Here is a 25,980-nt window from a genome sequence, read left to right on the forward strand (position 1 = left end):
AAAAATTCCACATCATGGGCTCTGAGACCTACTAAATCACAATCAGTATTTTGACAAGATCCCTTGGTAATTCGCATGTACACTAAAGTTTAAGAGGTACTGCTCTAGAAAACTTTCAGCTCAAAAATTCAATGAACCAAAGAATCTGTTTCATAAAAGTGTATTCAAGGGTAATTTTTATAATCTTATTAAATTCCACGATACAGTAAGATTTAAAACTTACATTTTACACAAATTTGTTCCTAATTTTTGAAAACAGATAAATGTTGACCTCTGAAACAGAAAAAGGGAAACATATTTACCTGCTTGTATATCTGTCGTAAATACATGATTTCCTCCACAGTTCCCAAGGATATCAGCCTAAGCACTTTGACATCTCTACATTGTCCAATCCTATATGCTCTGTAAAAGGATTAAAAATACAAACAAAAATCAAGTGAAGCAACTTTGGGTTGAAGAGGTAACTTGGGGACATAAAAATGGAAAATCATTAAATTTTTAATTAATTTAAAAATAAACATTTTATGTTTAAATATGCTCTATTTAGTAATAATTCAAAAATTCAAATTCATATAAAAAGCTTATTAAGGAGAAAAAATATTACAGAAAACCTACAAGTATCAACTTCATTTTTGTTATAAACATCACTTTCCACTGTCTAAAAACATTTCCTAAATTCAGGTTTTTCTTTTATAGCAGCTTTAAGCTTACAGATTGTTCCCCAAAGATTTCATTTATATAAAAATCCCCAAAATGCCAACTAATCCATAGTGCCAGAAAGCAGACTAGTGGTTGCTTGGGGATAAGGGGATGGGGAAGAATGGGAGAGGTGGGTCACAAAGGGGCAGAAGGAAAATTCTGGGATGATGGGTATGTTTATTATGTTAATTGTGGTGATGGTTTTACAGGTACATAAGTCAAAACTTATCAATTGTATACTTGAAGTATGTACAGTTTATTGCATGTCAATTATACTTTATTAAAACTGTTAAAAAGTAAAAAAACCACAACTTAGCAAAAAGTAATTAATCAACTGTAAAGTCTATGAAGTGCTGGTCTACAGTTCTCATCCATAGATGAGGTGGATCTGACTGAATCACTCAGTTTACTGGCATCCAAGGTGTTTCCATACAGACCATAGTGCTAATTAAAATTCTAAACTGATTCATCACGGTGGTTTAACTATAGGTCTATTCCCCACAGCTTCTCTCATATGGAGGCTTTATAGGATGCTCTGTATGAGCACCCAATGCCTGTTACAGTTGCTGAGGGGAACCGGGGCAAGGCCATACTGCCTATATGCTTGAAAATGTCACAATTTGGGGGAAATTTATCTTTGAACTTATAAGGTCACCCATATGTTACATTTGATGTTCTCTCTGCCTCCTTTACCTGTCCCTCCTCACAATGGACTTTTACTCGAGGACATCTTGGATCCTGCAAATCTCACATCTCCAGCAGGAAATGGAGGCTCCTGTGACACAGCACCACCAGGGGTAAGGTACTGCATTCTCACTTCCATTCTGCAACCCAGGAGCAGAGGAGAGGGGCTCAGCATCCCTTTCTCTCCTACAATGTGTTTGGGTTCTAAAGAAAACCAGAAATGGATCTAAGAAAATGTCCTTTGGATGTATGCTTAAGCCAGTTCTTTGGTGAATGGGAGAGATTCCATTAGGATGCACATCCTTTAATCTTTACAGACAAAAATTTTAGACACTTGTTACTGTGCACCTATACTTCATCATTTCTTGATCCATAAAGCAAGGATTTGTAAGTGATGAGTTTTCACCACGTGGAGACAAGTGTTGAGGAACTGTTATACAGTAGGTAGGTCATTAGCTTTATTTCTGTTCTCAGTTCCGGCTGTCAGAGTCAGTGGAAGGACAGGGAGAGGAAAAGGAATGCCATTTATTCAGTTTTATTGTGAACTAACTTTCAGTGAATACCAAAGCACAGTACACTGTGCTTGGAAGAATCTGGGATAAATAATATGTCTCGATGACCTAATGAAAAAGTACAAAATACAACAAGATCAAAAAAAAGGGGGGGGAAATTTTTCTGTGGTTTTCATTTTGACCAATTTCCTTGACAGCTGCCTGTGGAGAGAGGCTGATTAAAAGTGTAAGCTTTGCAGTAAGACCACATGGATTCAGATCCTGACCCTGCCACTTATTGGCTATGACCTTGAGCAAGTTACTTAAGTGCACTGTGCCTCAGCTTTCTCATATGTAAAATGGGTATAATAGTGCCTATCACATATGGATATTCTGAGTATTAAATGAGATAATCCATGGAAAGCACCAAGAATGACAGTTCCTACCTTACCATAAACACTCAATAAGTGCAGCCATTATTCCTTTGTCCTTATTCTTCCAAATGTACTTGAATAAAATTGTACACAAAATATTAAGTATTATAAATAAACATTGTTATTGGTTAGATGGCCTTTCTGCTTAAGTGTTTCTATGTATTTGACTTTTTCCCTCAGATTAGACTTTTCAAAAGTGTCTCTATTTTATTCTTTTCAATGAATTAGTTAAAATTTATATTATGTTCTTATTTTTATCTTAATAATGTAATAATGTGTATAATTCTATTTTCTTTACTTTGTTCCTTTTCTAGTTTTCTAAATTATTCTTTTACTTTTGGCCTTTCTTTTTTAATAAATGAATTTAAAAATTGAAATTAGCACCAGAATTTAAATATTGATCCACAGTAATTTCATTGTTTTTTTTTTTTTTTTTTGAGACAGAGTCTCACTCTGTCTCCCAGGCTGGAGTGCAATGGCTCAATCTAGGCTCACTGCAAGCTCCGCCTCCTGGTTCACACCATTCTCCTGCCTCAGCCTCCCAAGTAGCTGGGACTACAGGTGCCCACCACCACGCCCAGCTAATTTTTTGTATTTTTAGTAGAGACGGGGTTTCACCGTGTTAGCTAGGATGGTCTTGACCTCCTGATCTCATGATCCGCCCGCCTCGGCCTCCCAAAGTGCTGGGATTACAGGCGTGAGCCACCGCAACCGGCCTCATTGTTGTTTCTAAATAGCAATTTTTTCTCTCTTGATTTCCTCTTATTGTGGCAAAATATACAAAACAAAAAATTTAATCATTTTAAGCATTTTTAAGTGTACAGTTAAGTGGCATTAGGTATATCCACACTGTTATGCAACTATAACACCTATATAGCTACAGGCACTTTCCAAACTGAAACTCTGTACTCATTAAACAACAACTCCCCATTCCCCAGTCCCCCAGCTACTAGCAACTACCATTCTCTTTTCTGTCTTTGTGAATTTGATGACTCTAGGTACAACATGAAATTGTCCTTTTCTGGCAAAAACAGGTATCCATTCTTTGTAGCTGATATTAGAGGAAAAACAATTCAATCATGACACCACTGAGTACGATGTTAGCTCTGGGTTTTTCATAAATGACCTTATATGTTGAAGTAGTTTCCTTTTTTTTTTTATTGAGACGGAGTCACTCTGTTGCCCAGGCTGGAGCACAGTGTTGCAATCTCAGCAAACTGCAACCTCCGTCTCCCAGGCTTAAGTGATTCTCGTGCCTTGGCCACCCAAGCAAGCAGCTGGGACTACAGGCATGCACCACCATGCTGGCTAATTTTTATATTTTTTTTTGTAGAGATGTGGTTTCACCATGTTGTTCAGGCAGGCCTTGAACTCCTGACCTCAAGAGGCGCGAGACAACGTGCCTGGCTTGTTTCCTTTTATTTTTAATGTGTTGTTTTTGTCATCTTTAAAAAGATGTTGAATTTTATCAAATGCTTTTTCTGCATCAATGAAATGATTATGTGTCTTTTTTCCTTCATTCGTTAATGTGGCATATTACACTGATTTTTGTGGGATGTTGAACTGTTTTTGAATTCCAGGAATAAATCCTACTTTGTGTATCATCCTTTCAATATGCTGCTGAAATTCAGTTTGCTGGCATTTTACTGAGTATTTTTGCATTAACATTCATAAAGATTATTGGTCTGTAGTTTTCTTTCTTGTAGAGTCTTTGATTTTGGTATTGGGGTAATGCTGGCTTTATAGAATTAATTGGAATGTGTTTCTTCCTCTTCAGTTTTTGGAAGCATTTGAGAAGGATTGGTGCAAATTCTTTTTTTTTTTTTTTTTTTTTTTAAGATGGAGTCTCACTCTGTTGCCAGGCTGGAGTGCAATGGCTTGATCTCGGCTCACTGCAACCTCCAACTCCCTCGTTTAAGCTATTCTCCTGCCTCAGCCTCCTGAGTAGCTGGGATTACAGGCACATGCCACTGCGCCCAGCTAATTTTTGTATTTTTAGTAGAGACGGGGTTTCAGTGTGTTGGCCAGGATGGTCTTGAACTCCTGAACTCGTGATCCACCTGCCTCGACCTCCTAAAATGCTGGGATTACAGGTGTGAGCCACCGTGCCTGGCTGGATTGGTGCAAATTCTTTAAATGCTTGGTAGAATTAATCAGCAAAGCCTTAAGGTCCTGGGCTTTACTTTATTGGGAGGTTTTTGATTACTGATTCAATCTCCTTACACAGTTATAGTTATATTCAGGTTTTCTATGTCTTCATGACATTCTTCCTAAGTTGTGTATTTCTAGCAATTCATCCATTTCACGTAGACTATTCAATTTGTTGGTATACAAATGTTCACAGTACTCTCTTGAACTCCTTTTTATTTCTGTAAAATCAGTAGCAATGTCCCCTTTCATTTTTGATGTTGATTATTTGAGTCTTCTTTCTCTTAGTCAATCTAGCTAAAGATTTATCCACCATTTTCTTGATCTTTTCAAACAACCAACTCTTGGTTTCATTGATTGCCTCTGTTGTTTTTCTATTCTTTGTTTTACTTATCTCTGTTCTAATATTTGTTATTTCCTTCCTCTGGCTAGCTCTGGGGGTTTTTCCTTTTCCTAGCTCCTTAAGGTGGAAAGTTAATTGTTGATTTAGACCTTTATTCTTTTTTAATGTAAGCATTTACAGCTATAAATTTCCCTCTTAGCATTACTTTTGCTGCATCCTGTAAGTTGTGGTGTGTGTTTTCATTTGTTTGAAGCTATTTTCTAACTTCCCTTGTGAATTCTTCTTCAACCCTTTTGTTAAGTGTGTGTTGTTTAACTTCCACATATTTGTGAATTTTTCAATTTTTCTTCCGCTGTTGATTTCTAGTTTCATTGTACTGTGACTGGAAAAAAATGAATGATTTCAATCTTTTAAAATGTATTAAAAAACTTGTTTTGTGGCCTAACACATGATTTATCCTGGAGAGTGTTCATTGTGTACTTAAGAAAAATATGTATTCTGCTGTTGTTGGAAGGAAAATTCTATATATCTGTTAGGTCCAATTTGTCTATATTGCTGTTCAAATCCTCTCCTTACTTATTGATCTTCTGTCTGAATGTTTTACCTATTATGAAAGTCAGGTGTTGAAGTCTCCCATTATTATTGCAGAGCTATTTCTCCCTTCAATTCTGTCAATGTTTGCTTCATACACTTTGGGGCTCTAATGTTTGTTGAATTTATGTATATAATTGTTAAATCTCCTTGGTGAATCCACTTTTTACCATCAGATAATGTCTTTCTTCTAACAGTTGTCGACTTGAAGTCTATTTTGTCTAACATCAATACAACCATTCCTGTTCTCTTTTGGTTACTATTTGCATGAAATATCTTTTTCCATGCTTTTATTTTCAACCTGTGTATATTCTTGGACCTAAAGTGAGTCTCTTATGGATAGCATATATTTGGACACTGTTTTTTAAATCTGTTCTGCCAATCTACATCTTTTAATTATGGAATTTGATCCATTTACATTTGAAATAATTAAGAACAGGGAAGAACTCATTTTTGCCACTTTATTTATTTTCTATATGTCTTATAACTATTTTGCCCCTAAATTCCTCCATTACTGCCTTCCTTTGTGTTTAATTGATGTTTTTTAGTGACATATTTTTATTCCTTTCTCATTTCCTTTTACATATACTTTAGATATTTTTGTTGTGGTTACCACAGGGATTACATATAATATCCTAAAGTTATAACAACCTTAAATCAATTGATTTTACATTGATATCAATGTACTTGTCAACATAGATTTATAATTATTTTATGCATGTGTCTTTTAAATCCTGTAGAAAATAAAAAAGCAGAGTTATAAGCCAAAATTACGATACTGGTATTTATATTTGTCCATGTACTTACCTTAACTGGAGATCTTTAACTTTTTGTATGACTTTGAGTTACTGTCTAGTGTACTTTCATTTCATCTTGAAGGTCTCCCTTTAGGATTTTTTTTTTTTTTTGAGACGGAGTCTCACCCTGTCTCCCAGGCTGGAGTGTAGTGGCACAATCTCGGCATCTCGGCTCACTGCAAGCTCCGTCTCCCAGGTTCAAGCAATTCTCTGCCTCAGCCTCCCGAGTAGCTGGGATTATAGGCGCCTGCCACCATGCCTGGCTAATTTTTGTATTTTTAGTAGAGATGGGGTTTCACCATCTTGACCAGGCTGGTCTTGAACTCCTGACCTCATGATCCACCCATCTTGGCCTCCCAAAGTGCTGGGATTACAGGCGTGAGCCACTGCACCAGGGATAGGATTCCTTACAGGGCTGGTCTAGTGGTAATGAACTCCCTCAAGCTTTTGTCTGTCTGCAAATATCTTAACCCTCATTTTTGAAGGGCAGTTTTGCCCAACATAAAATTCTCGGTAAACACTTTTTCTTTGTTTCTCAGCTGACAGTTTGTTTGTTTTTTTTTTTCCCCCAATACATTAAATATATTATCCCACTGCCTTCTAGATTGCAAAGTTTCTACTGACAAATCCACTGATAATCTTAATGGAAATTCCTTGTACATGACATGTTGCTTTTCTCTTGCTGCTTTCAAGATGCTCTCTTTGTGGACAGTTTGATTATAATGTGCCACAGTGTGGATCTCACTGGGTTTATACTATCTGGACTTGGTTGATCTTCTTGTATTTGTATATCCATATTTTCCCTCAAATTTGGAGAGCTTTTCATTATTTCTTAATCTACCCTTTTGTCCTTTTCCCTTTCTTCTGGGCCTCCATAACGTACATATTGGGTCCATTTGATAGTGTCCTATATGTTCACTTCCCCTTTTTGTTTTGCTCCTCAGATTAAATAATTTTAAATAACCTATCTTCAAGTTTGCAGATTTTTTCTCCCTATTTTGGTCTGCTGTTGGAACTCCTCTAGTGAATTTTTCAATTCCAAAATTGAATTTTGTGTCCAGAATTTGTTTGGTTCTCTCTCTTTTTCTTTTTCTTTTTTTAATTTCTATCTCTTTGTTGATATTCTCATCTTGCTCATATATCCTTTTCCTCACTAGTTCTTTCTCTGTGTTTTACTTTCACTCTTGGAGTATTTAAGACACTTGTTGTAAAGTCTTTGTCTAGTAGCTCCAATGCCTGTTTTGCTTCAGGGACAGTTAGTTTCTAGAGATTTATTTTGTTACTCTGAATGAGCTGTATTTTCATTTTCTTTCTTTTCTTTTCTTTTTTTTCTAATGTCTTGTGGTCTTTTCTTGAAAACTACCATTCGGAAAGACAGCCAACTCCCCAAGTCTTTGCAAATTGGTAAGGAAGACCTTCACTAATTAGCAGGGTGTGTCTTGAGCCTTGGGAACAACATGGGGTGTAGGCTAAAAGTCTTCTCAGGTCATTTCTGTGTATACATCCTGCCTGGGTATGCTGCCATCTTGGCTAACTGCAGCCTCCACCTCCCGGGTTCAAACAATTCTCAGCCTCCTGAGTAGCTGGGACCACAGGCACACGCCACCACACCCGGCTAATTTTAGTAATTTTAGTAGAGATGGGGTTTGACCATGTTGGCCAGGCTGGTCTCAAACTCCTGACCTCAAGTGATCCACCCGCCCTGGCCTCCCAAAATGTTGGGATTACAGGCATGAGCCACTGTGCCTGACCTCATTAAAGTTTTATCATGAGATTGCAACAATTTAGTCACATCATCAGGCTTTGTTTCTAATTCTAGTTCTCTATTTCCACCACATCTGGAATTACTTCCTCTACTAAAGTCGAACTCCTCAAAGTCATCCATGAGGGTTGGAATCAACTTCTTCCAAACTCCTGTTTGATATTTTGACTTCTTCTCATGAATCACAAATGTTCTTAAATGGTATCTAGAATAGTGAATCCTTTCCAGAAGGTTTTTAACAGACTTTGACCAGATCCATCAGAGAAATCACTATATATGACAGCTATAGCCTTACAAAATGTGTTTCTTAAATAATAAGAGTTCAAAGTCAAAAGTACAACTTGATCCATGGGCTACAGAATGGATGTTGTGTTACTGCATAAACAACATTAATCTCCTTGTATATCTCCATCAGAACACTTGGGTGACTAGGGGCATTGTCAGTAAGCAGTTAATATTTGGAAAGAAATCTTTTTTTTTCTGAGCAGTAGGTCTCAACAGTGGGATTAAAATATTCAGTAAACCATCCTGTAAAGAGACATGCTGTTATCCAGGCTTTGTTGTTCCATTTTATAAAGCACAGGCAGAGTAGAGTTAGCATAACTTTTAAAGGCCCTAAGATTTTCAGAATGGTAAATGAGCACTGGCTTTAACTTAGTCACCAGCTGCATTAGTCTCTAACAAGAGAGTCAGCCTATCTTTTGAAGCCAGGTATTAACTCTCCTCTTTAGTGACTACAGTCCTCAATGACATCTTCTTCCAATATAAGGTTGTTTTGTTCTCATTGAAAGTCTGTTGTTTAATGTAGGTAACTTCAACAATGATCGTAGCTAGATCTTCTGGATAACTTGCTGCAGCTTTTCTACATCAACACTTGCTGCTTCACCTTGCACTTTTTTGTTATGGAGGTGGCTGCTTTCCTTAAACATCATGAACCAATCCCTGCAGCTTCAAACTTTTCTTCTGCTACTTCCTTGTGTCTCTCTGCCTTCAAAGAACTGAAGTGTGTTAGAGACTTGCTCTGGATTAGGCTGTGGTTTAATGGAATGCTGTGGCTGGTTTGATCTTTGATCCAGACCACTAAAACTTTCTTCGTATCAGCAATAAGGCTGTTTGGTGCTCTTGTCATTCATGTGTTCACTGGAGTAGCACTTTTAATTTCCTTCAAGAACTTTTCCTTTGCATTCACAACTTGGCCAACTGCTAGCTTTTGGCCCATCTTGGCTTTCAACATGCCCTCCTCACTAAGCTTAATCATTTTTAGCTTTCGATGTAAAGTGAGAGACATGCAACTCTTCCTTTCACTTGACCACTTAAAGGCCATTGCAGAGTTACTAATTGGCCTAATTTAAATACTGTGTCTCAGGGAAGAGGGAGGCCCAAGGGAGGGAATGAGACAGGGGAATGGCCAGTAAGCAGAGCAGTCAGAACACACACATCTACCAATTAAGTTCATCTTCTTATAGGGGCATGGTTCATGGTGTCCTAAAACAAATACAATAGTAACTTCAAAGATCAGTGATCACAGATCACCATCACAGATGTGATAATGAAAAAATCTGAAATAATGTGAGAACTACATTCTCACAGAGACACAAGTGAGCATATGCCATGGAAAAATGGTGCTGGAAGACTTGCTTGACTCAACATCTCTACAAACCTTCAATTTGTAAACAAGGCAATTATCTGCGAAGCACAATAAAGTGAAGTGCAATAAAATGAGATGTATCTGTATACACAATTATTAAATTATGGTAGATAACTTTTATTCAAGTAATTTATATATTTATTTAGCCTAGTGGATTTATTATTATTATTTAATTTTATTTTTTTGAGATGGAGTCTCGCTCTGTCACCCAGGCTGGAATGCAGTGGCCCAATCTCAGCTCACTGCAAGTTCCGCCTCCCGGGTTCACGCCATTCTCCTGCCTCAGCCTCCCAAGTAGCTGGGACTACACGCGCCTGCCATCACGCTCGGCTAATTTTTGATATTTTTACTAGAGACGGGGTTTCACCGTGTTAGCCAGGATGGTCTCGATCACCTGACCTCGTGATCTGCCCACGTTGGCCTCCCAAAGTGCTGGGATTACAGGTGTGAGCCACTGCACCCGGCCAATTTATTATTTTTTAAGAGAGGAATATGGAGTTTCCCATTATAGTTGTGGATTTGTCTGTTTCTCATCATATATAAGAGTTTTGGCTTCGTTATGTAGTGACTATTACAACTTCCTAGTGGACTGTGGCCCTCTTTGTTTTGCTTAATGCCTTTTGTCTTGAATTCTATTAATAATTTGATATTAGCATTGCCATCCATTCTTAATTTTTGTTACCATCTCCCTGATTTGATTTTTTTATCTTATTTTCAACTTCCTGTGTCTTTTTTATTTACATATATGTTTCATAATAAGCATAAACCTGAGTCTAATTTTTCCTTTCTGCCAGCCCCACTTTTTTCCTTCTTTCTAAAAAAAGTCTCAACATATTCATATTTATGTTTGGATTTAGTTCTGACACTTCATTGGTCGTGCTTTCTGAGTTTCCTCCATCTTCCCAACACAACTATGTATTTCCTATCATGTACTAAAATAATTACATTTTCTTGGTACTCTTATTTCTTTTGGAAGTTTTACACCTGTTGCGGGAAGTCAGGGACCCTGAATGGAGGGACTGGCTGAAGCCATGGCAGAAGAACATAAATTGTGAAGATTTCATGGACATTTATTAGTTCCCCAAATTAACACTTTTATAATTTCTTACGCCTGTCTTTACTTCAATCTCTGAACATAAATTGTGAAGAGTTCATGGACACTTATCACTTCCCCAGTCAATACCCTTGTGATTTCCTATGCCTGTCTTTACTTTAATCTCTTAATCCCATCATCTTCATAAGCTGAGGAGGATGAGTGTCGCCTCAGGACCCTGTGATGATTGCGTTAACTGCACAAATTGTTTGTACAGCATGTGTGTTTAAACAATATGAAATCTGGGCACCTTGAAAAAAGAACAGGATAACAGCAAAGTTCAGGGAACAAGAGAGATAACCTTAAACTCTGACTGCCAGTGAGCCGGGTGGAACAGAGCCATATTTCTCTTCTTTCAAAAGCAAATGGGAGAAATATTGCTGAATTCTTTTTCTCAGCAAGGAACATCCCTGAGAAAGAGAATGCATCCCTGAGGGTAGGCCTCTGAAATGGCCGCTTTGGGTGCGGCCGTCTTTTATGGTCACTGCTGTAGGGATGAAATAAGCCCCAGTCTCCTGTAGTGCTCCCAGGCTTATTAGGACGAGGAAATTCCCACCTAATAAATTTTGGTCAGACCAGCTGTCTGCTCTCAAACCCTGTCTCCTGATAAGATGTTATGAATGACAATGCATGCCCGAAACTTCATTAGCAATTTTAATTTCGCCCCAGTCCTGTGGTCCTGTGATCTCGTCCTGCCTCCATTTGCCTTGTGATATCTTATTACCTTGTGAAGCATGTGATCTCTGTGACCCACACCCTATTCGTACACTCCCTCCCCTTTTGAAAATCGCTAATAAAAACTTGCTGGTTTTGCAGCTCAGGGGGCATCACAGAACCTGCCGACATGTGATGTCTCCCCCAGACACCCAGCTTTAAAATTTCTCTCTTTTGTACTGTCTCTTTATTTCTCAGACCGGCCGACACTTAGGGAAAATAGAAAAAAACCTATGTGAAATATTGGGGGTGAATTTCGCCCGATATCTGGCTGAATTTCCCCGATACACCTAATATCCAGTGTTTTTCAAAGTGGAGTTGAGAGCCAATTGTATCATAATCACTGTGGGTGGCTTTTAAAATTAATTGTGGCAAAACATACAAAACGATTTACCATTTTAGCTATTTTTAAGAGTACAGTGCAACAGCATTAAGTAAATTCAGTTTTCCAGCCATCACCACTATCCATTGCTACAACTTTTTTATTATCCTAAACTGAAATTCCATGCCCATTACACAATAATTCCCCATTCCTCCCTATCCCCTAATAAGCACCATTCTACTTTCTATCTCTATGGATTTGACTATTCCAGGTATTTCATATAAGTAGAATCATACAATATTTGTCCTTTCATATCTGGCTTATTTCATGTAGTATAATGTCTTCAAGGTTTGTCTATGTTGTAGCATTTATCAGAATTTCATTTCTTTTTAAGGCTGAATAGTATTCCATTTTATGTATAAACTGTATTTTGTTTATCCATTCATCCATCGATGGACACTTGAGTTGCTTCCACATTGTAGCTATTGTGAATACAGGTGCTATGAACATGAGTGTACAAGTATCTCTTCAAGTCTCTGCTTTCAATTCTTTTTGGTATATACCCAAAGTGGAAGTGTAATTGCTGGATCACATGGTAATTTTATGTTTAATTTTTTGAGGAACCACCATGCTGTTTTCCACAGCAGCTGTGCCACTTGACATTTCCATCAACAATGCACAAGGGTTCTGGGTTCTAATTTCTCCATATCCTCAACTAGGACTTGTTTTCTGTTGTTGCTTTTATTTTTACAATAGTCATCCAACGTGTGTGAAGTTGTATCTCATTATAGTTCCGATATGCATTTCCCTAATGATTAGTGATGCTGAGCATCTCTTCATGTGCTTAATGGCCACTTATATATCTTGTATACCTTCTTTGGAGAAATCTCCTATGCATTGTTAGATTGGGTTGTGTTTTTTGTTGTTGTTGAGTTTTAGGAGTTCTTTTTATATTCTAGATATTAATACTTTATCAGATATGTGATTTGCAAATATTTTCTCCCATTCTGTAGACTGCCTTTTTTCTCTGTTGATAGTGTCCTTTGATCCACAACCTGGGTGTTTTTTAAAATGTAGAATGTTGAGTCCCATTCTACATCTACATAAACAGAATGCCTGCAGGGTGGAATTTGAGCATCTGTGTTTTTGAAAATTGTACCAGGTAATTATTATAACTCACTCTTTTAGTTGTTGCCCCTAAATTTTTTGCTAGCATTTAAAAACATTTGTTGGCATACAATTTGAGAACCGACCAGGGTATCCTGGTCCTTTCCTGAGGAAAAAAAAAACAATTCTAAGACAACTTTATCCACCTCTACCCTTATTCTGACAATTATCAAAATTTATGTAACATTTTAGTTCTTGTTACTAATTTTTTCATACCATCCCTTCATATTTCAGGGAATTCTTTCTTTACAACTGCATGAAGCCTATCAGCCACACTCCCAGTAATTTTTTAGACTTAAAATTTTAGCCACAAATTGTAAATACAACTCAAAATAATTTTCTTTCACATATAGCCATATAAATTTTTTCACTTTGACAATTCTGTTGTCATTCTAGAATCCTATAATGCTGATGAAATGTATGTTCTTCAAAGTCTGATCTGCTGAATTGAGTCTGATTCTCATTTCTTTGTTAACAATGTATCTTTTCCTTTTTGTTGCAGTTTTTATAAATCATTCTCTCCCTGTTTCTCACTCTGGAACCTTTTAGCCCTTCTCTTTATCTTTGAAACTTAGAAATATTACTAACATGTATGTTTTCTCTCTCAGTCATTATTCCTACTTCATACTAAATGCCCCTTCAAAATTAATAACAATTTTCTCCAATCATGTCATCAATTATCTCCCGTCCTCCAGTCTCTGTTCATTATTTCTGGAATACACAGATGATGATTTCTGGGATTTTTCCTCAATTTCTCTTTACTCATATTTCACATCTATTTGTTACTTGACTTTATGTTTTAAAATATTCATTCCTTTTATCTTCCATATCCTTCTCCATTTTTCCATTAGCCCTCTCCATTTTTTTTCAGACCTTCATTTTTTTCCATATCCTTCCATTAGCCCTCTCCATTTTTTTTCCCAGACCTTCTACTGAGTCACTTTATTTTGGCAATAGTTTTAATTTATAAGAACTAATTTGTTTTTTTATGTACTTTTTTCCTTGGCATCCTATTCTTATTTTATTCCCTTCAATGTCTGTTTTTGACCTTCGTCCTTTGCTTTCTTGCTAGGTTAATTTTATTAAAATGTTTCATAATTCTTCATTTCCCATTCATAATTAAAATGACGACTAGGTGAATCACTGGAAAGCCGGTCTGTGTTTCCATGCAGGTAACACGTGTATTTCCCTTTTTCATGTCCTGGGGAGATCTGGAAGTACTTCAGGCTTGGCTCTGGCTTTATGATCTGGTTCCAACATCCATTCTAGGAAGCTTTCTACAGTCAGATTCCCCATTTGTTTATAAAATGTGTAAAATTATTCTTTCAGCTTTAATCAAAGAGTACCTGTTACGGCCAATCTGTCTGTAAAGTAGGGTGTCAGAGGGGAATTTGTATTAGAGTCAGGACATTATCAATTTCCCAGAATGATGCACTCTGTCTACTCCCACATACTGCAGTTGCAACCCCATGCTTAAAATTTCTGTACTCTTTCCTGCAGACTTTGGATTGTAGTATTTCTCTGCAGATACCCTGATCAGAGATTCTACTTGCTTTCTATCTTCCAGGAGTTTCTCAAAACTTCTGATCTACTAGTACAGAACTATGCTATTTTCCTACAGTATTAGGAATTTATTCTTTCTTCTTAAGTCATTTCTGTCATATTAATAGGATTCTGAGATGGATGAAAAATGGCTATTTTTGGACTGTTATTTGGATTGAGAAGGTCAGGATTATATTAAATGTACGTTTTTACCAGTTTCCCCCTTTCTTCTAATCATAGTCATAGTATAAGCAACCTTAAAAGTTCAAGAGTATTTTTAGATTAAAAGTATTTGCAGATCACTTTAAATTTTGTCAGTATTATACCTGTCAATGGCTTGAAGATCATTGGCTGGATTCCAAGTAGGATCAAATAATACAACAACATTGGCACCGACAAAATTGAGGCCTAGTCCACCAGCCCTGGAGGAAAGAGAAAAAAAAAAGCACATTAGAACAGCAAAAACTAACTGTTGTGCTATAACTCAACTGTGCCAGGTTTCTATAGCCAAAACAGTACAATATTGCATTAATTTCATCAAAGTAAGGTGGTGATTAAAATACAAATATGCCACAAATTAAATATTTAAGGCACAATTTTATTTCTACCACTCTAGAAAATCCCTAAAAAACTGGTCATTAGAGCCCACGTAAATAGTTTGTGCTGGTTTTTACTTTTTTTTGATACTCAAATACTACTTCTGCAAGATTTTCCTAATATAATTTTTAAAAAGTGTTAGTACATTCTAGCTAAAGTAATACATACATTAAAAAACTCAATTCAGGAATAGATACACATCTTATTCTTCCACTAAGTGCAGCTAAAACTCTGGATATTACATAGAAAATAAACGTAAAACTCTGAAAGGTACAGAGAAGATAGGCAGGCTAGGGACTACAAGGCCTAAGGAATGGCATGGCAGTGAGTCATGGCTTTCCTGAAAAAAAGGAATGGCTTTTCCAAAAAAGAAAGCTTCCATGGCTTTTCCAAAAAAGAAAGCCTAGCTGAAGGAGTCCCACATTCAGCAACTGATGGAACTCCTAGAGAGAAAATTGGCAAGGATATAAAAGAACAAACTGACCAACCAACAGGATTTAAATGACATACACAGAACACACCACCTAGAACAGCACAACACACACACTTTTTTTTTCCTGGTTCCTATAGAACATTCACCAAGATAGACCAAATCCTGGGCCATAAAACAAACCTCAACAAATTTAAAAGAACTGAAATTATACTGGTATATACTGAGTATAATGGTATTATACTGAGTATGTTCTCTAACAATAACGGAATCAAACTAGCAATACATTTCAGGAGGACAACAAAATAAATTCCACACACTTGGAAACTAAACAACATACATTTAAATAGCTCATGAGTCACACAAAATCTGAAATCCAAAAAAACTGTGAAAAGAAAGTCTAGCTTTTTTTTTTGGCTTAAGATACCACAAGCTGGGTTCTTAACATATCCCAAGCTGTTGGTAATGCCAAAAGTCACAGACTATAAAAATATATATATATATCCCAAGAAAAGCCTTTTCCCTTTAGCCAAAGAACCAGGAAAGGTATAGCCTTGAAAGGCAGAAAAATGTGAGACAATAACCACTCTACTCCTGCCAAACACCAAGGGACAATCTGTGGCCCCATCCCTACCTCAGTCAGCAAAGGCTGAATGAGGATGCTAGACTTCTACCCTTGCCTGGCTATAATGAGACACTACCACTGATTCCTGCTGGGGTGGTGTCAGAGAAGACTGAGTGAAGAGCTAGAGCTTTCGTTTTCTTCCCAATGATAACAGGGTCTCCCTCCATGGTGTCAGGGGACGCCAGGTGGGAGCAGTAGTAAAGCACTTCCCTCTCAGGCTATCAGCAGAGGCCAAAGACAGAACTTAGCTTTCCACCCCTACTTGGCTGGCATGGTGTCAAAGAGGAGGTGTACTAAAATGGAAGATTTAAATCACATGCAGAGTCTCATAACACAATACTCAAAATGTCCAAGACACAATGATGCAATAAAAAATCACTTATACCAAGAACCAGGAAAACTGCAGCCTGAATAAGAAAAGACTGAGATGAATCAGATGTTGGAATTACCTGACAAGAATTTTAACAAAGCCATCATAAAAATGTTTCAACAAGCAATTACAAACATGCTTGAAACAAACAAAAAAATTGAGTCTCAGCAAAAACAAACAAACAAAACAAAAATGGATATAAAGAGCAAAATAAAAATTTTGGAATGGAAAAATAGCTGAAATACAAAACTTGCCAAATGGGCTGAACAGTACAGTGGAAAAGACAAAAGACAGAATCAGTAAGCATGATGAGAACCAGTATCATTCACGAAATGTGAACAACAGAGAGAAACATCAGAAACCATGGATATCAGAAGAAAGTGACATTATCTTTCAAGTGCTGAAAGAAAAGAACTGTCAACCCAGAATTCTACACTCAGTGAAAATATCCTTCAGAAAGGGAAAGGAGATAAGACATTCTCAGACTAACGAAAACTAAGAGCACCTGTTACCAGCAGACTTAACCTAAAAGATCGGTGGCTAGAAAGTTCATAAGGAAAAAAAAAAAGCAGAATAAGGCTTGGAACTAGAACAGAAAGGAAAGAGGAAGATCAGAATAGGTTAAAATAGGGGTGAATATAAATACTATTTTATTTCTCATGAATTTCATAAATCACATTTCATGGTTAAAGGAAAACTGCAATACAATCTGATATGCTGCTTAGGGCATGTAGAGGAAATATCTAAGACAATAATATCTTAAAAGTGGAGTAGGAAAAGAAGCTTAAATGTAAGTAAAATTTCTATACTTCATTCAAACTGGTAAACCTGTATACCAGTAGACTGTGAGAAGTTACTATGTACAATGTAATACCCAGAGCAACCACCAGGAAGCTACACAAAGCAATATACTAAAAAACACTATACATAAACAAATACAGAATCCTAAAGAAATGTCTGAATAAGAGAAACAGTGGAACTAGAAATAGGAGATTAAAAAGATAAAAGTTAAATAAAAAATATCAATAATTACCTTCAATATAATGGCCTAAATATACCATTTAAAATCATAAGATTGGCAGGGTAGTTTGAAAAAACAATATGCTCTCCACAAAAAACAAAACAAAACACTTTAAATATGATGACACAGCTAGGCTGAGAGTGAAAGGATGATAAAAGATATACCAGGCAATTATCAAAGAAAAAAGCAAGACTGGCTATATTAATATTAGTCCAAGTATATGTCAGAGCAAAGACAGTTAATAGTTAAAAGAGGGACAATGCACAATGACAAAAAGATCAATCTGCCAAAACACCAAACAGCACCAAAACAGCAGAGCTGAAAGATACATGAAGTCAAATTAAGCTGAAAAGAGAAACAGGCAAATGCACAATTATAGTTGAGGATTTCAATATCCCACATTCAGCAACTGATAGAACTCCTAGGGAGAAAATTGGCAAGGATATAAAAGAACAAAATGACCAACCAATGACATACGCAGAACACTCCACCTAGAACAGCACCACACACACTTTTTTTTCCTGGTTCCTATAGAATATTCACCAAGATAGACCAAATCCTGGGCCATAAAACAAACCTCAACAAATTTAAAAGAACTGAAACTATACTGGTATATACTGAGTATAATGGTATTATACTGAGTATGTTCTCTAACGATAATGGAGTCAAACTAGCAATACATTTCAGGAGGACAACAAAAAAAATTCCAAACACTTGGAAATTAAACAACATACATCTAAATAGCTCATGAGTCAAACAAAATCTGAAATCCAAAAAAACTGTGAAAAAAAATACAAGGAGAAATAAATAATAACGTAACACAAATGAAAATACAACATATCAAAATATGTAGGATGCAGCTAAGCAGGGCTTAGGAAAATTTGTAACATTAAATGCTTATATTAGAGAAAAATTAAAGGTCTCAAACCAATAATCTGAGGTCCTTCCCCTAAGAAACTAGAAAAAGAAGCAAAAAAGCAAGCAGAAGAAAGGAAATAATAAATAAAAAAGCAGAATCAATAAAACTGAACACAGAAAAATAACAGAGAAAAATCAGTGAAAAAAAGCTGATTCGTTGCTAAACTAGCAATGACAAAGATAAAAGAGAATACACAAATTACCAATATTAGAAATGAAACAAGGGATATCACCACAGCTCCTACAGCTATTAAAAGGATAAATTAATACTATAAAAATTTTATGGTCATAAATTCAATAAGTTAGAAGAGAATTCCTCAAAAACTGCAAACCACTGAACTCAACTAAATGAAACAGACAACCTGAATAGTCCTATAACTATTAAAGAAATTGAGTATGTTATTTTCAAAACTCTTAGGGAAAAAAATAACCCCTCCAGGCCCAGATGATTCCACTGGAGAATTTTACCATTTACAGAAGCATTAACACCAGCTTTATACAATAAGCACATGAAAAGATGTTTAATATCATTAGACATTAGGTAAATGCAAATCCAAACCACAATGACATATCTCTACATGCCCATCAGAATGGCTAAAATGAAAAAAATAGTGACGATAGCAAACGTTAGTGAAAATGCAGAGGAACCTGATCACTCACACACTGCTGTTGGGAATGTAAAACCATATAGCCACTTTGTTAACAGTTTAGCAATTTCTTATAAAACGAAATATGCGACTATCACATAATGCAGCAGTTGCAATATTTAGCATTTATCCCAGAGGAATGAAAACTAATGTTCAAACAAAAATCTGTACACAAATGTTAATAGCTTTATCTGTCACAGCCAAAAACTGGAAACAACCCAGATGCCCTTCAACAGGTGAATGTATAAACAAACTGTGGTGTATCCATATCATGAATACTAAGAGCAATAAAAAGAAAAGAACCATTGACACATACAACAACTGGATGAATTTACAGGGAATTACGCTGAGTGAAAATAGCCAATCCCAAAAGGTTACATACTTTATGACTCCCTTTACATAACATTCTTGATTATGTTGTTCTAAATTACAGAAATGGAGAACAGATTAGTGGTTTCCAGGGCTCAGGGAGAAAGGGGAGAGAGGAAAGCAGATGTGACTACAAAAGGACAGCATGAGGGATTCTTGTGATGGAAATGTTCTGCTCTTCACTGTATCAACGTCAGTATCCTGGTTGTGATAATGTACTACAGTTTTACAAGATATTACATTGGGGGAACTGGGTAAAGAGTGCATGGGATCATTCTGTATTATTTCTTAAAACTACTTGTGAATCTAGAAATATCTCAGAATAAAAAGTTTAATTTAAAAATGTGGCTAACATCCATATAGCCTTAACACAGAATGGATTCTTAAGTACAGATTATTTCCACCATCACATGTTGATCACAAGGCAGGCAGTCAGGGTGCTACCGCATATGCTTCAGGCTTGTCATAGTGAATAAGAGAGAGCCAAGAGTTACACTGCAACAGGATGCCACATGTTCTCTCTCCAAAAGGAAGAGAACAAGATGAAATAACATCAATGCTCATTTTATAATGAGCTACATCTAATACTTCCCTGGACCCAGAGTTCTTTTTCTCCATATATTTCCTGGTGATACCACCCATATACTCACTCATCAAAGCCAAAAGCCATGCTAAGTATCACTATAGACTTCTTCTTCTCCATCACTACTTCCCTTTCCCACTAAAAGCAAACCAGTATCAAGTCCTGTCATATTTAGCTCAGAAATGTTTTTCTCTTGAGTCCCTTCTCCATTCCTATTACCACTGCCCTTTTCAGAGCTGTTATTAGATTGCGCTTGCATGTATTACTTCTTTGGTCTTCTGATTGTCCTCTCTTACTTCAGACCTTACACCCATGCCCATTCTCACATTACATAAAAATTATTTTAAGCACAGAATATACAGAACTAAGTGTACTACTCATCTGGAAAATTATACTTTTGCAGTATAGTACCCCAAATCCTTAACTTAATCCTTACAAGTTAGTAAGTATGAAAGCATTGTAGTTCAAATTACAGGGTTTGCTTAGAAAGCTGTTTGTAGCTTAAAACCCATTAATTCCTATTCATCAGAGACCAATAGGCCTCAATGACCAGGCCTACCGTCTCTGCAGCTGGTATCACACCAGTCATTCTTGATATCTATACCACAAGTGACCAAAACATTTAAAGTTGCTTTCATACAATTTTCTCTGCTATCTTATTTGCCTGGCTAACTTTTCCTTGTCCTTCAAGTGTCATTAACAAAGCCTGAACTAAATCTTTCTCCTCTGTGCCTCCTCCTACCCTGCATTCGCCATACTGTATTGAACTATCCTTTTACATGTTTCTGAACAACTCCTCCTGTACCCCTCTACTTTTTGAGTTATAAACTTTAAGAGACGTGTCTCCTCCAGGGCCTGTCACAGAGTGGATACTTACACTCTGTTAAACTGAGCTTCGTTAAAATAACTCATGAGTTCTCCTATGTAGTCATACACCCAAGCTGTTGCCTCCACATATCCTAAGCACTAAACACGTAAGTTCTCTAGTTATTTTGGTACCTATGCTATTCTCTGTGCCTAAAATGCCCTTTACCAAAACCTGCTTTTCCTTTTCTTTTTAATAAAATCTTATCTCTAAAGAACCAGTTAAAACATCACCATCCTTCTATGGGATTTTTTGATCTATCTATTTCTTAAATGCCTATGGATCTTCACACATAAACTCCAGTAAAGCATTTATTGCATTATATTGCTCTTCAAAGGCAAAAATTCTCTTATTTTTCTTGCTGCACATTAAGGGTCCATGAAGATATTAGTAGTTGAACAAAAAGGTGTGAGACTGAGACAAAATAAAGCAGTAAAGGCAGATTTTAACAAAAGGCATATAATATGATTCTCATTATTTATTTGAAAAGAGTGGTTTAGAATCTCTTTCTCTTGGGGTACATAACAAAAGAAATGTCCTCATCTTTCTGGGAAAGTTGACAGTGTTTTGGAATAATGTTATGAGAGACAGAAAATGATGTTTCTCCAGATCCTTTCAAAGCTCATGATTCCTGGTGTTGGACTACCTAGAGGTACTTATATCATCTGGAAAATTTTACTTTTGCAGTATGGTACCCCAAATCCTTAACTTAATCCTCACAAGTTAGTAAGTATGAATAAAGCATTGTATTTCAAATTATAGGGTTTGCTTAGAAAGCTGTTTGTAGTCAACTAGTGTATGATTCTGAAAGTCAAAACCAAGAATGAAGTTGTGCCTAGTATTCATGCTACAGAGTCTTTTTGACACTTAAATGGAAGCCAAAAGTTTTGTCTTCATTTAACTTGACCTGTGGTTAAGGTAACAGTGAAGAGAAGTCACTAAAGACATATTTTTTGGCAGTTTTTATTATTAGTATAAAAATCACGTATTGGTTTTGCTAGATTCATTTTTTTCTATCAGCATACTACTTATTTCTTTTGGAATAAAATTTCTAAAGGAAACTTTTGGCAAAACAATGTATATAATGTTTGTATACTGAGTTGAAGATTCCAGCTGCCTATATAATTTAATAGATTTTAAATAACAATAATTGTGATCTTTTCATGTTTTGAACTATCTGATCTACATATCCTGTATTTAATACTCTGTAAGACAACGATGATAAATTTTTACATTTTTACAAAGAAAAGGCAAAACCAAAATCCAAGAACACAATGATTTTCTTTCTCTTCCTCAACTGTTTTCCTGAGCCCAGCTGTCTTTCAGGCTTTCCTCTGAGGCTTTGCATTGCCATTTTCCCTCATCAGCTGCCTACACTGTATCACAAAACAACTCACACTTAGATAATGCTTTACACTGGATGCTAATCATCCAGGGGAAGAAAAATGATAATCTTTTCTCCTACAATTTCTATCAAAAATGCAAATAAATTAACCTTTATTGAGCATCTACTATATATCAGGAACTATGCAAGGTATTTTCATATATGCTAGTTCTTTTGCTCTCAAGACTTCTTTTTTTTTTTTTTTTTGAGACAGAGTCTTGCTCTGTCTTGTCCAGGATGGAGTGCAGTGGCGCCATCTCAGCTTACTGCAGCCTCCACCTCCTGGGTTCAAACAATTCTGCCGTCTCAGCCTCCTGAGTAGCTGGGACTACAGGCATGAACCGCTGCACCTGGCTAATTCTGTATTTTTAGTAGAGATGGGGTTTCACCATGTCAGCCAGGCTGGTCTCGAACTCCTGACCTCAGGTGATCCATCCGTTTTGGCCTCCCAAAGTGCTGGGAATACACGCGTGAGCCACTGCACCTGGCCTGTTCTAAAGACTTCTATAAGCAAAATATCCTGATTTTTCAGGCGAGAAAATTGACAATCACAAAAAATTTGTTCAAGGTCTCCTAAGTAGCAAGTGTCTCAACTCAAACCCAAATGTCCTGATTGAAAGTTCAGTGCTCAGTAGAAACTGAATTTTCTCCTTTGGAAAACTGCTTATTAGACATACCATGAAGATGTCATAGAGACTTGACTGAACTCTAAGAAAAGAGTGAGGTGGGATAGGGAGAAAGTATTAGAAAGGATTAAAAAAATGGGTAAGTTAGGGGATTGGGTGGAATTTAGACAGCAAAAAAGCAGAAAAGAAGTTAAAGGTTTCTATGTTGAATAAATCTAATCAACTGTTCCAGTTACCTTCTTGATGGCAAGGTCAGGCATAACCATGTATGATGCCATCTCAGATGCCATATATGAGCCACAGATAAGATCTCTACTAGTTGAGGTAGCAATCTTCCAAGAGATTCTGAAGTAATAACTTCAGTCCTTGCTGAAGAAGCAAAGCACCCTTTAAAGAAGAAGAAAAAAGCCCTAGACTCTCTTTCTCTGCAGATGAGATAATTCTCCATTTGATGATAATACAACTCAGAAACCTAAACTTTAAAACTTGTCACTCTATTCTTACATGGTTAACAGCAAAGGGTTACTTGTTAAGCAAAAAAAAATTTAATATTGCTCTTTTCGAACTGAGGACTGGTATTTGAGACACTTAATGAGTATGCAGGCTGTTTATTCCTTAGGTCTGCCACACGCTCTTCCTGTATCAAATAAGTGTATCAGAAAGTACACCTTAACTACATCTTAATGTTCTACAAACATGTCTTTGATGAAATAAGTTTTATTATTATGTATTAAGTATTATAAAAGGTCAAACGAAGTATCCATTTGAACAATGCTTCTAAGAAAACCTAAATAAATATAAAGAGATACCATGTCTATGGATAGGGTGGCTTCATACCTTAAAAACTCCAGTTTTCCTCAAACTCATTAATAAATTCATTGATTCTCCAAAAACAAAAAACAAACCCCAGGAAAAATGCCAGATGATCATTCTTTAAATAAACTGAATGAAATGACTATAAAAAGCTAGAGTTTAACACACTGATGTTCTAAAACAAAAGGTAACTCCAAAAACAAAAGAGGTCAGAAAGCAAGAAAAACTTTAGATTAAAAATGTGATGGCGGGCATGGTGGCTCACACCTGTAATCCCAGCACTGTGGGAGGGCGAGGCAGGTAGATCACGAGGTCAGGAGTTCAAGACCAGCCTGCATAATATGGTGAAATCCTGTCTCTACTAAAAACACAAAAATTAGCTGGGTGGGGTGGCACGGGCCTGTAGTCCTAGCTGTTCGGGAGGCTGAGGCAGGAGAATTGCTTGAAATCCGGGAGGCGGAGGTTGCAGTGAGCCAAGATTGCACCATACAGCCTGGGCCACAGAGTGAGACACTGTCTTAAAAAAAAAAAAAAAGTGATCATTTCAAACAAAATAATAAGATCGAAAAATGACATTTCTCAGAACAGAGCAAAATGACAAAGTCTGAGAGAAAAGTTCAGAGATTTAAAGAACCAATATAGTTTGAAAGTTTGAAAGTCTGACGACCTGGCATGCCAGAGGGAGGGAGCAGGGAAAAAGGAAGAAAAAAAAAAGCCATTGTTAAAGAAATAATAAAAAAGCATTTTCCAGAGTTGAAAAAGAACATAAGCCTTCAGAATACAAGCCTACTGTACCCAGCACAAAAAAATGAACAAAGATCCACACCAAGACTCAAATATCACCGTGAAATTTTAGAATAGTGTAGATGAAGAAAAACTCTTACGAGTTCCCAAAAAGGAATGAAAATCGGATTGGCACTGCACATCTATTTAGCCACACCATCTATCAGAAAACAATGCTGCAAGCCCTTCAAAGATCTAAGAGGAAATGATTTTCAATTTAGAATTATATAGTTGGACAAAGTATCAATTAAGTGAGAGAGCAATAAAAGACATTTTCTGTATTTACAGATGCAGAAAATTTACTTCCTATATATTCTGGCTTAAAAAGTTACCAGAGGATATTTCCTAGGAAAACAAAGGGGCAAGTCAAGAATAAAAACAGCATGGAACCCAGGAAAAAGATCCAAAAAGATCCACAGAAGAGCAGTGAAAGAAAGCTTCAACATGACAGTTCTTTATCAGGCCTAGAAAACTAGGCCAGATTGAAACTAAGGAATAAAAGTTTCAGGAGGCAGGTTCAGGATACAGAGGACTCAACAGAAGAGAATGTGTGAATGAGAATTAGTAACATTGAGGATTATTACAAAGGGCAAAAACAGACTGAGAGGGGGAAAAGACCGAAAAAGTCATGATTGAAATTTGAAGTGAACTGAACAGTGCAAACATAAAACATGGATGAAGTCTTAGGAAAGAGAAGTCACATGAGGTTGATGTTAAGACTAATCTTGCATTGACCAAAAGGTCGTGAACATTAAGAGAAATTATCTTAGCACTACTTGCCCCTGCATTAAAGACGTTTAGTTTATAAAAACATAGTAATGTAAACGCTTTTTTGCCTTCAAATTTTAATGCCAACCTATGGACAATAACCGGTTACTGGTACAGGGCTTATTGAAAACATTAATACCCTTGACAAAGTAAAAGTTAAAATAGTTAACATAATATGTATAGGTGACAAAAGTAGAAGGGTGGGTGGGTGTGTGCTAATGCTAATACCACACATTACAAAGACTTAGAAGGCATGTGGAAAGTTAATGGACCGAACATCAAAACTTGAATCATTTTCCAGTAAAACATGGCGGCAAACCAAGAAAGAAGAAGACACGGGATCCAGGAAAAAGATCTAAGAGGAAATTCAATGGATCTAATGCAGAAGTACAAAGATTGAAAGTTACAAAAGTAGTTTATAGACAAATAATTTTAAAATAGCAAACACTGTGTGAAAAAAAGGGGGAGAGAGTAGTGAAAGCAGCCTAATCATCTTTCTTAAGAGAAGCTCCAACTTATGTAAAGTTGATAAACTAAAAGATAATGAAGACTTTGTACTCTGGCAAGATAATGGCTAAGCCAATGTGAAAACATTTCTGTCACAACATATTAAATATAAACCCTTGCAAAATGATAGAAACTAAACAAAAACTGAGCTTATGTGTCTTTTGCAAAACACAGCTGAAGAATGTATTTATTATATTACGTAAGGTTCCTTATATAATGACTTATGAAATAAATTACTC

The 25,980-nt window shown here is 36.4% G+C and overlaps 1 protein-coding gene across 5 annotated transcripts in view; it reads right to left on the bottom strand.

Annotated features, from left to right (window-relative positions):
• The window catches only part of ERCC6L2 (ERCC excision repair 6 like 2), a 186,428-nt gene that overhangs the window by 105,675 nt on the left and 54,773 nt on the right, over positions 1-25,980 (bottom strand). For all 5 annotated transcript variants that reach the window (XR_004673385.3, XM_034967797.3, XM_003811162.7 and 2 more), the window contains exons 12-13: positions 14,762-14,857; positions 303-402 (exon numbers count right to left, since the gene is read on the bottom strand). Coding sequence is in view for 4 of the 5 variants with exons in the window: in XM_034967797.3 (XP_034823688.1) it covers positions 303-402; positions 14,762-14,857 (196 nt within the window). In the remaining variant the exon portion in view is untranslated. The remainder of the gene's footprint in view (positions 1-302; positions 403-14,761; positions 14,858-25,980) is intronic.

The sequence above is a fragment of the Pan paniscus genome, chromosome 11 (assembly GCF_029289425.2).
Source record: "Pan paniscus chromosome 11, NHGRI_mPanPan1-v2.0_pri, whole genome shotgun sequence".
Classification (NCBI taxonomy): domain Eukaryota; kingdom Metazoa; phylum Chordata; class Mammalia; order Primates; family Hominidae; genus Pan; species Pan paniscus.